Here is a 16,667-nt window from a genome sequence, read left to right on the forward strand (position 1 = left end):
CTTTGCGGTTTCGGATAGGAATCCTAATTCGAAAATTAAAAGATGGAAAGCCTTCATAGACGAATGCAACGCAAAGCTAATCTACAAACCAGGAAAGGAAAATGTGGTGGCAAACGCTCTATCTAGGCAACATATAAATGCTTTAGATAACACGAGCATCGAGACAATTCATAGCGAGGAATCATCAACCCATACAATTGAAAGATCGGAAAAACCGGTAAATTGCTTCCGCAACCAGATTATTGTGGAGGTAGGTACAGAACCTCAAAGAAAAACTTTTATAATTTTTGGAAAAAAGACAAGGCATATCATTTCTTACCGAGAAAAAAAGGATTTATTAGAACTTTTACAGGAGGCCGTAAACACAACAGCAGTAAACGCAATACACTGCGATCTGCATGCACTTGCACAGTTTCAGCACGAACTGGTCGAAATGTTTCCAACAGTTAAATTCAGACATACGGAGAAATTCGTTAACGACATTTCGAATCCGAATGAGCAGCAGGAAATTATCGCTGCAGAACATAACAGAGCGCATCGAGCAGCGCAGGAGAACACAAAACAAATTCTAGAGGATTACTTCTTTCCAAAAATGGAGAAAAAAGTTAAACAATTTGTGGGAAATTGTCGAACTTGCTCGCGGGCGAAGTATGATCGGCACCCAAAGAAGCAGCTTATTGCTCAAACGCCCATACCAACATATTGTGGAGAAATTCTTCACATTGACATATTTTCTACCGGGTCCAAGTTCTTCTTGACGTGCATCGACAAGTTTTCAAAATTTGCGATAGTACAGTCGTTGAAATCAAGAACGATAGTAGATGTCAAACCACAGCTCCTTCAGTTACTCAACATGTTTTTCGGTACTCGAATAGTTTATTGCGACAATGAGAAGTCGCTGAATTCACACAGCATCAAAGCTACATTAAAGAATCACTTCAATATCGACATTGCGAATGCTCCACCACTACATAGTACATCAAATGGTCAGGTGGAGCGATTTCATAGCACACTAATGGAAATAGCACGATGCCTTAAACTTGACAAAAATCTTGATGATGTTGAGGAAATTGTCCTTTTAGCTACGATTGAGTATAACAGGTCCATTCACACAGTAACGGGGATGAAGCCCCTTACCGTATTTCGTTCAATTAAAGATGACAACCAAATACCATGCCGCTTAAGAAACGCACAGGAAAGAGAACTAACAACTCATAATAAGAACAGGCAGGATAGGGAGTTCCCTGTTGGAGAAAAAGTACTTGTTAAAAATAACAGGAGACTAGGCAATAAGCTTACGCCTCTTTATACTGAGGAAGAGGTGGAAAAAGACATGGGTACAACAGTTTTAATAAAAGGGAGAAGGGTCCATAAGGACAAGCTTCGTTAAACTTAATCTAGAACCTAGGCGTTTCTAATGATAAACAATTAACAAAAAATTTCATATATGTTTTTAGGATTTTCATAATTTTGGCCATATCAATATCGGTAACGACAGGAAGGTTAATCGACTATACCAATGCAAGGTACATTCCGGTGGTCGGTGAGGACCTTGTAATTTGGGAAAATTCAGGACACATCAAGCATGTTACCAACTTGACACTTTACGAATTACTGAGAGACGAGACAATTAATGCCACAGACCACTTTCCTCAGTCACATATGAGGAAGTTACTAGACGCGGACATAAACCAGATAAGTCGACTGATACAAATGATAAACGCTCACCACAGACAGGCGAGAAGCCTGAATGCCCTAGGGACAGTCCTGAAATACATTGCTGGAACTCCTGACCATGACGACTTCAATAGATTAATGAGCACAGAAGAACAGCTAATTAACTCGCAGGACAGACAGTTTACCATAAACACTCAAGTACAGAAAGAAATCAATAACCTTACCATTACAGTAAATAAAATCCTGAAATTAACAAAAGAAAGAGAAATAAACACCGGTCACCTTTATGACATACTACTGGCTAGAAACAGAGCAATTATTACAGAATTAAATAACATTATAACAGCTGTCACTTTCGCCAAAATTGGGGTCTTAAGTCCCATTCTCTTAGACAGTAACGAAATAAATTTCATAACAGGAGACGAGCACTTCACTGACCTTACCGTGGCCGATGTTATGGCAGTAGCTAGAATTAAGATATTACAGTATAATAACATAATTTACTTTTTAATAAGATATCCGATTCCTATGTTTAGATGTAAGAAAATTACTATTTTACCGGTAGCTCATGGCCACCAAATCCTGCACCTAGAAGAATCCATCTTAGCCAAGTGTTATAACCATACCGTAGCCGTAAAGAACTGCAGCGACACAACACCAACGTTTTGCTTACCATCTCCGACTACATCATGCGCTCTGCAACTACTGACTCGCAACACCGCTAATTGCAGTACAACATTTAACAACCTCACACCAATTTCACCGATAAGTGACGGCCTTGTTGTCATCAATGACCAATTGGCTGTCATCGAGGAAAATAATGAGGTCCCTATTACGGTCAACGGAACATACCTCGTGGTCTTCAAAAACAACGTAAAGATTAATGGTACGACTTTTTATAACGAAAATTCTACATTGCCTCTAAAACCTGAAACTCCATGGGCTTCTACAATCAACTTGACGCAGCACACAGAAATATTAAGCGCTTCTTACCTTCACCATGTGAATCTAGAGAATGTTCAAAGGATCAATCACCTGCAGCGATCAATCCATTATGGCCACGTTACAGGATAAGGAGGACCAAGAGAGAGATTATCATAGCCAGGTCCGTTGAAACTGCAATTAAAACCGCTTCTTTGAGGACCGAGGACGTTCCCCATTTAGAAGGGGAGGAGTTATCGCGAAGAAACGACACACCCTAATTCCCGTCGTAATAAGAGCCTACCACTCTGCACATGTCGCTAAGTCAGCACATTTTGCGTGAGAACATTGGCCAGACATCTAAGTAAACAAACACCATGCACGAGGCGCAAGGTCAGCAAAACGTCAGCAGAGGAGCTACAACGCGATGCGGGTTGGTGGCTTGAGCTAAGTTAGGAATAATTTAATGGGCACTTTTATACTTGACAACTAAGCCGTGATGACGGCAAATAAAATAACTTCAAATTGAATAATACATTTGAATAATTTACATGTCTACGACATATTGATGAAAGAGTCTCCGACATTTCAGAATATGATTTTCCTGATTTTGTTGCATCATAATGCTATGTGCATAACCACAAACTTATGCAAACTGTAATCAATTGCGTGATTATGTCTAAATCCAGCACCAACAACAACAAACAACATTAACGTAGATTTGTGCGGCACGCCTTTGAACATTTTGGTTAATACTTGTCGGCCTACGATCTGAACCCGATCCTGCAACACGTTCCCTTGTATTTGCAATCTCTAGTTCTCGCTGTTCTTGCGACTGATTTTCCCTTTCATTTGATCTATTTTGCGTTCTACGCGACCGACTTCCAATGTCAGCTCTTGCTCTTCGTGGCATTTTTAGAAGAAAATAAACTAAAGATAATAAAGAACTTCAGTAATAAATTGATGAAATCCAGCAAATTCTGGACTCGAAAAGCTGAAAATGTGTCAAAATTCAATGAAAAATTGGCCAAAAAATCGAAATAATTTTTGTCTTACCGTTCGGAAGCGAAACTGAAACGTTCGAGATCGTCTGCACTCGAAAAGCACCAAAAAGTGACGAAAAGACACGAAAATCTGCTGAAAATGTGACAAAATTCAATTAAAAATTGGCGAAAAAATCCAAGTAATTTTTAGCTCACTGATCGGACATTAAACAAAAAAAATCACTCAATTTTTTAATTTTTTTCACAAAATATCAAATTTGTGATTATGTCACTTGTAACAATCAGTACACTTGTTTAGAAAAACAATCGATTTTTATCTCAGTAATCATTGTTTTTTTTTAATTTTGTTTAACAAAATATTCAAATTAAAACGATGATTAGAACGTAAATTAATTTATTTTTATCAAAATACTCACCAAAAAATGCGAAGAAATTAATATTTTCAAAAATCGATTATGATAAGATCAATCACCAATGACGTCCAAAGAGAAAAGAGAAATGATAACAAATTGCTATTTGCATCACTCCGTGCAATGGTCTCCAATACACAAACGACCAAAACATATTCAATACTAATTAATGCTGTATGCGGTATAAAAAAAGCCTGCGGCAAAAACACACTCACTTCACATACGCACCGCACACACATGCGTTATCGGATTTCAACCAAACTTCATATAAACCATATATGGACCACTGCCTACGTAGTGTGTAAGTTTATGATCGCATGACGCGTTTATGATTAGTTCGGCGACGTACATATACGGACTTATTTTTATATATGTATATAGATGTACGCTTACCGGTTAACGATTTTCAAGTAATCGAAAATTTTAATTTTAATATAACTTCCAATCTAATTAATGTTACATAATAAGCAAAAGACCTTGATTTCTTTGCTATTTGCTATAATATAATATATTGGTCGGCTTCAAATAAAATGTTCGAATGTTAATATTGTTCAAACACTTGATTTTGATAGATCACATTGTATAGCAGTTACATATTATAGTGACCGTTAACTAAAAATCGTATAGACTAGTTCGCGCATATACAGACATACGCACTTGGCTAAATCGACTTAGCCCGTCACGCTGTTCATTTTTATACTCTTACAACATGCGAATATAATAGTTTTGTTCACCTAATTGTTCTTTATACTATAATTCGGGTAAAACATTCTTGCCAATTACAATGATCAAAATCGAGATATACTCTCAAGTGTTAGCAGAACTTTATTTAAAAAAATGTTGCGAAAGAAATCAAGATTCATTGTTCGACAGAATTGTGAATGATAACAATAAAATTTGTAGCGTCCACTAATATAATAATAAAGTAATCTACAAATAAGTATGTATGTGAAATAAACTCAACCGAAGAGACTAAATATTTATAATAACTTAAGTTGATGTGCAAAACGTCAGCCAAAAGATCTGATGTGATTATATTATATACGATTTGCGCCAAGGGTAGATTTCATTCATATTCATCACTAAATTAACTAAATTAAAAAAAAGCTTATCTACTTATTTTTTCTAAGATATTTTAAATATTGACCAACATATTATACCATATACGGTATTAAGGCAATCATAAGTTTGAAAACCTTAAATTAGGTACATGGATAGTATTCAAGCAATTTTATCAATTTTTTCTATTTACCACATATTATTAATAGGAAAGATGCTCTCTGAAATAAGGAGTAAAACAAACCGAAGGTCTGAAAGCTCTGATATTATCACAAAGATACACTCATGTTTGAAAAACAATCGCAATTTCAATTGAATATTGATAACTGAAAGTTCTTATATTGGGCTACAACTTTTGTAAATTTAAGGCTTTATTGTATAAAAACGGTCAAAAAGTGTTGTTCCTTATTCCCTCAAAAAACAATGCTTAATTAACACAAGTAATGCTTTATGATCCATTTTTTTGTAAACTAACACAAGTTGCTCTACAAAAATTATATATTTTTTTAATACCTAATAGAAATCATATAGATGATAGTAGCAGAGTAATAGTATTATCTATGTATGTATCAGCCTCAGTAAAGCGTGGACGGGTCCTCAGCCGCACTTTTAATTAAAATAGAACAGCAAAATTTCCCGCAAATGTGGAGAATTCGGCTCAAAAAGTGTCATTTTCAGTTGAGAATAAGTTTGGGATGCAAACAGATCTCTACAAATATTTTGTTGGGTTCATGCTGACACAAATGTTTTTTTTCTACTTTTTGCTGCACTTGGACGTAAAAAGCGCGATTTTTTTGGAAATGAAAAAAGCACCATCTTATTACCAAATATATCCTTTTTTTGCCTTTAAAATCTTACCAAGATATAAGACATCAACCAGAGGGTCGGAATCTAAAAAATTTTATACATACATAAACTCAATATATCTCATACACTGGCCGACAAATTCGACATAAGATTTGTTAGAAAAACGAAAGTACCTCACATACAATCACTAATCATATGGAGCACAGTCACCCCGATGTTCGAAAATTCTGGTAATGATCATAAGAGGCTGGGTGTTATATGGGAAGTAGTCGTAGTTGTAGTCCGACGTAATTAGTTATGTATTTATTGCGTTTTTAGTAATTTTGAACAGTACCGTTAAATGGGGAGTAAAAATTTGGTTGTTTTAGCTTTAGTGGTTTTGGACTTTACTGTCGTAGAAATCGCTTACGCGGTTATAGCCGAGTTAACAAAAGCGCGGCAGCCGTTTCTTCTTTTCGCAACGTGGCGCCAATTGGAAATGCAAAGTACTGCGTCGAATACTTTCAGAGCTGGAGTGTTTTCGTTCATTCGGACAACATGACCAGCGAACTCATTGTCTTTTAATTCGCTGAACTATGCCATTGTCGTCGTATATCTCATACAGCTCATCGTTCCATTGATAGCTATACTCGCCGTGGTCAATGCGCAAAGACCATACATTTTCACAAAACTTTTCTCTCGGGTTTTTTCCAAGATTTGACGCATGGTGAATATCTGGTCAGTTCTTGTTTGCCAGGCCTAAAGCCACACTGATAAGGTCGGCTTTAATCTTTCACAAAACATATATGCGATGTCTTAGTTGGCGCAGATTGTGGGGTTTCCCTATCTGTGCATTGGACAATCGGGTTCGCCTTCCCTTGGCGTTATATTTCGCAGCCATTCAGCAGACTAGAGAAGTGTTCCTTGCATAATTTTAGTGTACTCTGGGCATCAGTCACTAGATCACTTTGGAGGTTCTTCAAGAGTATGCTGCGGTCTTGAAACCTTCTGTTAGTCGCCGCATTTTCTCGTAGAATTTTCGCGCATAACGTATACGCATACGTAAGGAGCTTGAAATGCCGTCTCACATTTCTCTTATACCGAGTAGTTGACGCGTGCTTTCAGAGAGCAGGAGTGCAAGTCGAAATCGTTCGACTGTCTTTTGTGATTGCAGCTTCTCGACGTCTAGTCTTGTATTTGTTGACATGCGTTTTTTGCTGCAAAGAGGCGGGTGCGAGTCTTGGCTGCAATGAGATAGTGGTCCGAGTCGATGTTAGGACCTCGAAGCCTACGCACGTCGAGAACACTGGAGACGTGTCTTCCATCTATTACATCATGATTGATCTGCTTGGTGGCTTTTCGGTCCGGAGACAGCCAGGTAGCTTGGTGAATTTTTCTATCCTGGAATCTTGTTTTCGGGCCCCGGTGAAGTCGATCAACTCAACCCATTTGGAGATATTTCCTCGTGGAGGCTGAATTTACCGTATGTTGTGCCAAATATATCTTCATTGCCCACCCTGTCGTTAAAGTGGCCAAGCACGATTTTGACATCGTGGCGTGCTCAGCTCTCATAGGTACGCTTCAAGCGCTTTTCGTCGGGGCGTGGGCGCAAATCAGCGATATGTTGAAGAACTTCTCTTTGATGCTGATTGTGGCTAGACGTTCGTCCACCGGGGTGAATGACAGTACTCGGCGACGAAGTCTCTCTCCCACCACGAATCTCACACCGAACTTGCATTCCTTTAAATGGCCCCTGTAGTAAATGCCACAAGGACCTGCACGTCTCAGTCCTTACCCCGTCCATCGCATTTTTTTGACGGCGGTGATGTCAGCGTTCACACTAACGAGGACATCAACCAGCTGGGCGGCGGCACCTTCTCAATTAAGGGACAGGACATTCCAGGTACATCGTAATCCCTATATTGTTTTTTTTTTTTTAAACGGAGGTCACAAACAAAGCGCACAACCCTGTGGAGGGGATGTTTCACCTTCTCACTTTACCTCGCCTTGTAACGGATATTCTTCGGCTTCCTAGAGGATACTTGGTCTAGGGCCGGAAGTCGTGAGCAACTTGAGTCATATGTAAAAGAATCGTTTCTGGCTACTCCCAAGTGAATGGCGATCAGAGAACTTTCCTCACTTGGGTGAACGTCTACACATGACTTAGGAAATATGAACATTAAACACATTAGATATTTTACATACGGATGCCCTTTGCTACTGCGATCGCCTGTGCCAAATTACAGCTTTACATTCTAATTTATTGCTTAGTTAAGGAACTTTATATGTTTTCGCTTAATGGCGATTTGTGATCGTGACAGTGGTCCGATTACGCCCATCTACGAACTCGAAATTTTTACCAAGGAAAATACATACCAAGTTTCATCAAGATATCTCCATTTTCACTCAAGTACAGCTTACACCCACCGACGGGCGGAGAGACAGACAATCAACTGGATTTCAACTTTTCTCGTCACCCTGATCATTTTATATATACATATATAACCCTATATCTATCTCGCTTAGTTTTAGGTGATACGTACAACCGTTAGGTGAACCAAATTATAATACTGCTTGCAATAGTATAAAAAATGTTCCCATGAAAATTGTTCCACATGAGTTTCAAACAATTTCGTTGTTTCGAAGGCAAGGTACAAATAACCTTGGTGAATCATAAATTCTTAGAAGAAAAAAAAAAAAGAAATAAACTTGTCCTTACAAATTAATATACAAAATTATGCCACCTAGAAAATAGTCCTACATCCCTCAGATGTCCAATATAATATTGTATTAGTTCAAACAGATGCATACAAAATTTTTTTTAATTATTATTCTGCGGGAGCGTGCTTCCTTGCGTAAATTTATTTTTCGCCAATGGAAATAAAGTGTCGTTCCAAATATCCAAGATACTAGTATAAGTCTGAATGTTTTGAATATCTCAATTTTGTTATTGGTGTGAAGCTTCACTATAGAGGGAGAACATAGTTTGATAAATTGCCATATTTTTATTTTGGTTTTAGTCATCCTTTATTTTGTTAATAAAATAAAAATATTGAGTCTTGAAAGCGTTGTTGATATCTTATCATATAAAAATACATATAACGGAGAAGTTAATGCGTGCCATCAAAACACAATAGGGGTGTTCTCCTGCTCTTGCAAAACCTTTGCACGGTTCATAAATTGCAGATATTTTCTCTTGGTACACCGGCACAACAAACACTCGCAGAAAATTATTTGTAATGGCTGTAAAATATGTCGGACCAAAACCCATGTTTATTTTCGTGCAATAACACTTAAAAAAATAAGTGCAACCCTGTGCTAGCTGCCATTTTACTTAAATACATATTTTGACGTTAAATTGTTGAGGAAGATAAATTTTAAATAGATTTTATAATTTCTATTTCAATTATAAAAATTTGTTACAGTTTTTTGTTAAGAATGAATACAGAAGGTTCGCCAATTCACAATAGCCATGCACAATAGTCATTTACAATAAAATGACCGAATCAGCCGTTCATACATCACTAGATTTTTGCAATCTGCAATCTTGCAAGAGCAAGAGAGTCCCCCTAATAAGAAAATAGACAGAAGATAGATTAGGTCACTTCAAAAAGACCAAATGAATGAAGAACACATAAAAAGTTTGACAATTCTAAAGAGTTGTTTCTTCTCATAATTTCTTTTAGCTCTTGACATTTTTAGAAATGTGGAGTTGCCATTTGTCCATTGCCATGCAGACCTCTTATGTTTAGCTTCATTTTTCTGATAAATTTTTACAGGTACTACTGGCAAAGGATCACGCATAGTGGGTATAAAAAATCAAAAGTGCAATGTATTTAAGATATGTCCATTTTTTTAATTTGAAATGATTTGACACAAATAAGTATTTTATATTATTAGTATCATATTTTTCGATAAATAAATAAGCCAACGAAACTGTATTATCATAGATATATTGATAGAAAATATTGAGCTGGATTATTTTGTTGTTGCATTATTAAATTCTATGAAAGGGAACAACTTTTTCTTATTAGTACTCACGGCACAAAGAGGCCTATTGTTTATTTGACAGAAAATGCGTATCCCATTCGTTATACATGCATACATACATACATACATACATACATACATGTCCACATATGTATAAAGAATTTCGTACCTTGCCCAGCACCTTCGTGAACCCATTTAACAGAGCGTTTTTTGCGATTCACATACATTGATTGGCCTTTCGATTTCTGGTTGCTTATGTCGCTCAATGAATTTGATATTCTGCGTGCTAGTTCCACCTGATCTTCCACCGTTGGATGCAATGCAGGTGAATAAAATGCCGATGAAGAATACAATTTACCTGGATTTTTTTATTTCGTTTGAAATCAGAGAAAGTTAATATATATATATAAAATAAGTTCATATGAAAGTAGGTGATACGCTTTTCGAATTAATTTTATTTATCTTTTCTTTAGATCAACGTCTACATAATTTTCGTGCAGCACTGTGATGATACTTGGAATTTGAAGGGTATCTTTGTTCAGCTCTTTAGTGTGTATATACGCAAATCCTATACACTGAATAAATAATGGTAGAATTCATGATTACGGCAAGTATTTACCGTTACTTTTTTCGGATTTAAGTTTAGCGAATGGTTAAAAGGTATTGTGATTGCCAAGTTTGAATTTATTTAAATGCATACAAGGTGCGTTCCTAAGTAAACAGGACTATTAAAAAAACATAACAAATGTTTTTTTTTGGTAAAATCAATTTATTTTATTCAAAATAGTCTCCTTCTGCTTCAAAACAGCTTTTTGCACGGTCCAAAAGCATGTCGAACGAGTGTTTTAGCTCGTTGGCCGGTATGGCCGCCAGTATGCCTGTGCAAGCCTTTTGAATGACCTCTACGTCTGCATAACGCTTTCCTTTCATGGCCATATCAGGTGAATACGGGGAGTGGTTAATGGTTAAAATGTGATTTTTGGTCAAATAATCGGTCACAAGCGTCAATCGAGAGCAATTTTTGGTCGTCGGTCTATTTGTGCAGAACAAACCGTGCACACACCTTTCGTAAGCTCAAATGTTCGGTCAAAATGCGATAAATCGATGTTTTGGATATGTTCAATTTCACGCACAGTTTCGATGGAATTTTCGGTGATCACGGATTTTGATTGACCCACATGTGGATCGTCATTTATGTCCTCACAACTACTTTGAAAACGTTGAAACCACTCGTGAACTCTGCTACGGGATAGGCAATCATCGCCATAAACTTGTTTTATCGATTAAAACTTTTCAGTAAAAGTTTTTCCAATTTTAAAACAAAATTTAATGTTGGCTCTTTGTTCGAAGCTCATTTTCGCACCGATAACATAAACATACTGACACTGAAAACGCAATAACTTCACTTCCAATCGATGAACATCATGAAATTCTCACTGGACACGCACCAGTCGACATATGTACCAGGGAGCGCTAGAAGCCCTGTTTGCTTTGGAACGCACTTTGTATATTGGTTTTTAAAAAATGATGCGTGTTTTCCTTCGCTTATAAAAGTTGTCCAAAATTTTGTAGGCAAAATTAATTTTATCGTAATAATTATAATTTCAGAACCTTTTGACTATAATTTAAAAAACTACAATACCATTGGAAACATCGCAATCACAATTCCTTTAAGTCATTCATGTAAAGTGTTTACATTGTTGTTTACAATTTACATTCTACTTCTTATCTCATAAGAATTATGTCACAGGATGGCGGTTGGCGTAATCGGATATTCAATAATTTTTGCACTAATATTACAGCGTTATATAATATATATAACATTTTTATATAACTTATATTGTATATTATACTTATAATGTGTATACTCATTCTAATTTTTTTAAACAAAATTATAAAACATTATCTTAACGTAGACCTATGTTACATAAAAACAAGAAGAAATGTTGACTTCGAACCGAAGCTATAATACTCTTCACAAATATGTACAGTGACTCACACGTCTAACCGGACGCGTGTATTGCCAATGATGGCACCTTTTACTTGCAGGGATCTGATGGCTGAAGTTTTGTATGGCGGCGTCCCAACGAAGCTTACTTGCCAAAACATACTAGGGCAACACTTAACCCTTAAATGCATGGTTTTTCCTTTTTAAATACCAAGTGTGTATTTGTAAGTGGCGCGCCAAGCTGTCAAATTATTAAAATTAAAAAGTGAAATGTCATATCATGAAAGTTTGCGTTCAAAAACCAACACAGATATTTTTAGCACCTAATAAAAGTAAAAAGTACTGTGTTTGAGTTACCGTTTAGAAATTATGTAAGGAAGAAAACACTGATGTATATATACATCATCATGCATTTAAGGGTTAAGCAGGGTGGTGGGTCAGTAATGGGTAGGATGTATATCGGCTAAAGGAAGGGTCAACCTGCATTTTGTGCAAAGTATTATGTATGGTTTCCAATATTTCGACATTTTAAAGGAAATTTTAAAGCAGTCATGTGTCACATTGGGAATTAAAGACAATTTTACATTTTACCAAGACAACGATCCGAAGCACAAATCGGAGATTGCTCGTATTTGGTTAATATACAATTGCCCTCATGTACTGGGGACACCTGCCCAATCCCCAGATCTGAACATTATTGAGCACGTATGACAAGAAGTCAGTCGAAAAGTGTACTAAAGACAGTATTCCAATGTTCCTGGGCTCAAAAGGGCTAATTTGGAGGCTTGGAACGCAATACCACCAGAATTTTGTCAAAAACTTGTCGCCTCTATACCAAGGCGACTAGAAGCAGTTTTATCTGCAAAAGGATATGCTACGAATTATAAGTAATCATTAGCTTTTTAAAAAATCCGGTTAGTTGTGTGGAACGAATTTTATATGTTGCGAGCTATTTCTCTAAATTTTTTGCAGTGAATAAATTTATTACCATTTTTAAGTTTCTTAAAATAGAATAGAAGATTTTTCCTTTAATTTGATGTATCATATGTATCATTTTTAAGATGTTCACTATATGATTGGAGGGTGCCATCATTGGAAATGCGCGCGTCCGGTTAGACGTGTGAGTCACTGTATGTACAAAAGATTATATACAAGAACTTTATTTTGGTCGGTCAGTTTATGCGACAGCTTTGTATGTAACGGGTGATTTTTTTGAGGTTAGGATTTTCATGCATTAGTATTTGACAGATCACGTGGGATTTCAGACATGGTGTCAAAGAGAAAGATGCTCAGTATGCTTTGACATTTCATCATGAATAGACTTACTAACGAGCAACGCTTGCAAATCATTGAATTTTATTACCAAAATCAGTGTTCGGTTCGAAATGTGTTTTATCGACAAATTTTGTTCAGCGATGAGGCTCATTTCTGGTTGAATGGCTACGTAAATAAGCAAAATTGCCGCATTTGGGGTGAAGAGCAACCAGAAGCCGTTCAAGAACTGCCCATGCATCCCGAAAAATGCACTGTTTGGTGTGGTTTGTACGCTGGTGGAATCATTGGACCGTATTTTTTCAAAGATGCTGTTGGACGCAACGTTACGGTGAATGGCGATCGCTATCGTTCGATGCTAACAAACTTTTTGTTGCCAAAAATGGAAGAACTGAACTTGGTTGACATGTGGTTTCAACAAGATGGCGCTACATGCCACACAGCTCGCGATTCTATGGCCATTTTGAGGGAAAACTTCGGACAACAATTCATCTCAAGAAATGGACCCGTAAGTTGGCCACCAAGATCATGCGATTTAACGCCTTTAGACTATTTTTTGTGGGGCTACGTCAAGTCTAAAGTCTACAGAAATAAGCCAGCAACTATTCCAGCTTTGGAAGACAACATTTCCGAAGAAATTCGGGCTATTCCGGCCGAAATGCTCGAAAAAGTTGCCCAAAATTGGACTTTCCGAATGGACCACCTAAGACGCAGCCGCGGTCAACATTTAAATGAAATTATCTTCAAAAAGTAAATGTCATGAACCAATCTAACGTTTCAAATAAAGAACCGATGAGATTTTGCAAATTTTATGCGTTTTTTTAAAAAAAAAAGTTATCAAGCTCTTAAAAAATCACCCTTTATTATAGTATGATGATGCCTAAAATGTACTTGTATGATATCGGTTACAGCTTTCCCTTGGTTTATTAGATCGATTTCTACAATTCTTGCATATTATGTGGAGTTCATATGGGTTAAGGAGCGAGGTATTTCAGAAGAATTAAGTTCAGATATTGTTATTATTATTGTCACTTATATTAATATCCATAACTTTCTGTAACCAGCACATTTTCTACACAAAAATACTATAAACTCTGTCAAAGACACAATTATCAGATGAACTTTAAAAAAGCACTTAAAAATGTAGGACTTAAGCCGAGTAAATATTTATACCCTGAACACGGTATATTAAGTGTACCACGTTGTTTGTAACATCCAAAAGAAACGTCGGAGATCCTATAATGTACACATACGCCTCTTTAAGAAGTTGCTCATTTATCGGAACCTGCGATATCGGCTCTCTATAGCCTTATATAGCTGCCATACAAACTGTTCAATTAATATTATTGTGTGTGAAAAGCGTTTTTATTTTCTCGAATTTTTTCATGGATAAGGCAATGGTATAATCTCTAAAGAAATTGATTATAATCGAGTTCTTGGATGGAAAATATTTTTATTTGACGATTGTCCGGTCAACGGTATAATTTCCTAAGAAATCGTTTAGAACGGAGCATATATGTAAAGGGTGATTTTTTAAGAGCTTGATAACCTTTTTTTAAAAAAAAACGCATAAAATTTGCAAAATCTCATCGGTTCTTTATTTGAAACGTTAGATTGGTTCATGACATTTACTTTTTGAAGATAATTTCATTTAAATGTTGATCGCGGCTGCGTCTTAGGTGGTCCATTCGGAAAGTCCAATTTTGGGCAACTTTTTCGAGCATTTCGGCCGGAATAGCCCGAATTTCTTCGGAAATGTTGTCTTCCAAAGCTGGAATAGTTGCTGGCTTATTTCTGTAGACTTTAGACTTGACGTAGCCCCACAAAAAATTGTCTAAAGGCGTTAAATCGCATGATCTTGGTGGCCAACTTACGGGTCCATTTCTTGAGATGAATTGTTGTCCGAAGTTTTCCCTCAAAATGGCCATAGAATCGCGAGCTGTGTGGCATGTAGCGCCATCTTGTTGAAACCACATGTCAACCAAGTTCAGTTCTTCCATTTTTGGCAACAAAAAGTTTGTTAGCATCGAACGATAGCGATCGCCATTCACCGTAACGTTGCGTCCAACAGCATCTTTGAAAAAATACGGTCCAATGATTCCACCAGCGTACAAACCACACCAAACAGTGCATTTTTCGGGATGCATGGGCAGTTCTTGAACGGCTTCTGGTTGCTCTTCACCCCAAATGCGGCAATTTTGCTTATTTACGTAGCCATTCAACCAGAAATGAGCCTCATCGCTGAACAAAATTTGTCGATAAACACATTTCGAACCGAACACTGATTTTGGTAATAAAATTCAATGATTTGCAAGCGTTGCTCGTTAGTAAGTCTATTCATAATGAAATGTCAAAGCATACTGAGCATCTTTCTCTTTGACACCATGTCTGAAATCCCACGTGATCTGTCAAATACTAATGCATGAAAATCCTAACCTCAAAAAAATCACCCGTTATTAAGAGTAACATTCCAGTCTAAATCTATTGACATCTCTTTCTCACTAACTGGAAACCGTCACTCGGAAAATACAACATTATTGGTCACTTGGGGGTCAAGGAATCTGTTTTGTATGGATTTCATACAGTTTTGGTTTCAAACGATGTTGTTGGCGAACAAAAATGTCCAATAAATTTCACTAAGATATGTATATCACATATTTATATAGGAATTGTAGATCTATTTCATTCATTCTTGGCACTTGATGTTCTTGTTAATATATCATAATTGTTATAGTACATGGTATAACATATATTTAGATCAGAGAATATTAAACGACGAGATTCAAAACGATGTTCTATTGGATGATAGAAATTGTGCAAAATGGACACAATAAGAAGCTCAAGATGATTGTTTGAAAATCAAACTCTTATGATTCATGCGAGAAATACCATAGTGAAAATGGACATAAAATTACGATATAGACCTGTGAAACGTTGTTGTATGGTGAAAAGATGATTTTGGGGTGTGGGGTGTGTTATCATCCCTGCAATGGAGTCTACTCGTAGACGACCTGCTAACACTGCTAACAGACAATGGGATCCACTGCCAAGGGTATGCGGACGACATTTTAATTATGGCAAAAGGCAAATATGAAGATACTCTCTGTGACTTAGTCCAAAGAGGTCTAAACCTAGCGAAAGGGTGGTGTAGGGAGGTTGAACTAAATATCAACCCCTCCAAGACGACCATAATCCCGTTTACGAGACGCAGGTCCCTACCCGGTCTTAGGAATCTCACGCAGGGGGGCAGTGAGTACCTCGGGTTGATGCTAGACTCCACTCTGAGGTAAAAGCAGCACGTAAACTTGACCTTAACCAAGGCGACAAAAGCCTTAATGGTGTGCAATCAGCTGGCAGGAAGGTCCTGGGGCTGTAAGCCAAGGATTGTTAGGTGGTTTTACACCACGATAGTGAGACCGATAATCACATATGGAGCGGTAGCCTGGGCCTCAGTAGCGTCGCAAACTTCGGTTAAGACTAAGCTACTGAAGCTACAGCGGCGGAACGACTACAACCTCGAGCTGTTGTTGAGGAACAGTACTTTGAGGTGGTACACTGATGGCTCGAAAATGTCGGAGGGAATCGGCGCAGGGATTTTGG

The 16,667-nt window shown here is 37.1% G+C and overlaps 1 protein-coding gene across 15 annotated transcripts in view; it reads right to left on the bottom strand.

The window, feature by feature from the left end:
- Positions 1 to 16,667, bottom strand: part of LOC105233888 (basic-leucine zipper transcription factor A) — a 222,175-nt gene that overhangs the window by 72,468 nt on the left and 133,040 nt on the right. For 11 of the 15 annotated variants that reach the window (XM_049460284.1, XM_049460283.1, XM_049460273.1 and 8 more), the window contains one exon: positions 10,017 to 10,205. The exons of the other annotated variants lie outside the window; for them this stretch is intronic. In XM_049460284.1, coding sequence (XP_049316241.1) covers positions 10,017 to 10,205 — 189 coding nt within the window. The remainder of the gene's footprint in view (positions 1 to 10,016; positions 10,206 to 16,667) is intronic. 15 annotated transcript variants of the gene reach the window in all.

Source organism: Bactrocera dorsalis, chromosome 6 (assembly GCF_023373825.1).
Source record: "Bactrocera dorsalis isolate Fly_Bdor chromosome 6, ASM2337382v1, whole genome shotgun sequence".
In the NCBI taxonomy this organism is placed as follows: domain Eukaryota; kingdom Metazoa; phylum Arthropoda; class Insecta; order Diptera; family Tephritidae; genus Bactrocera; species Bactrocera dorsalis.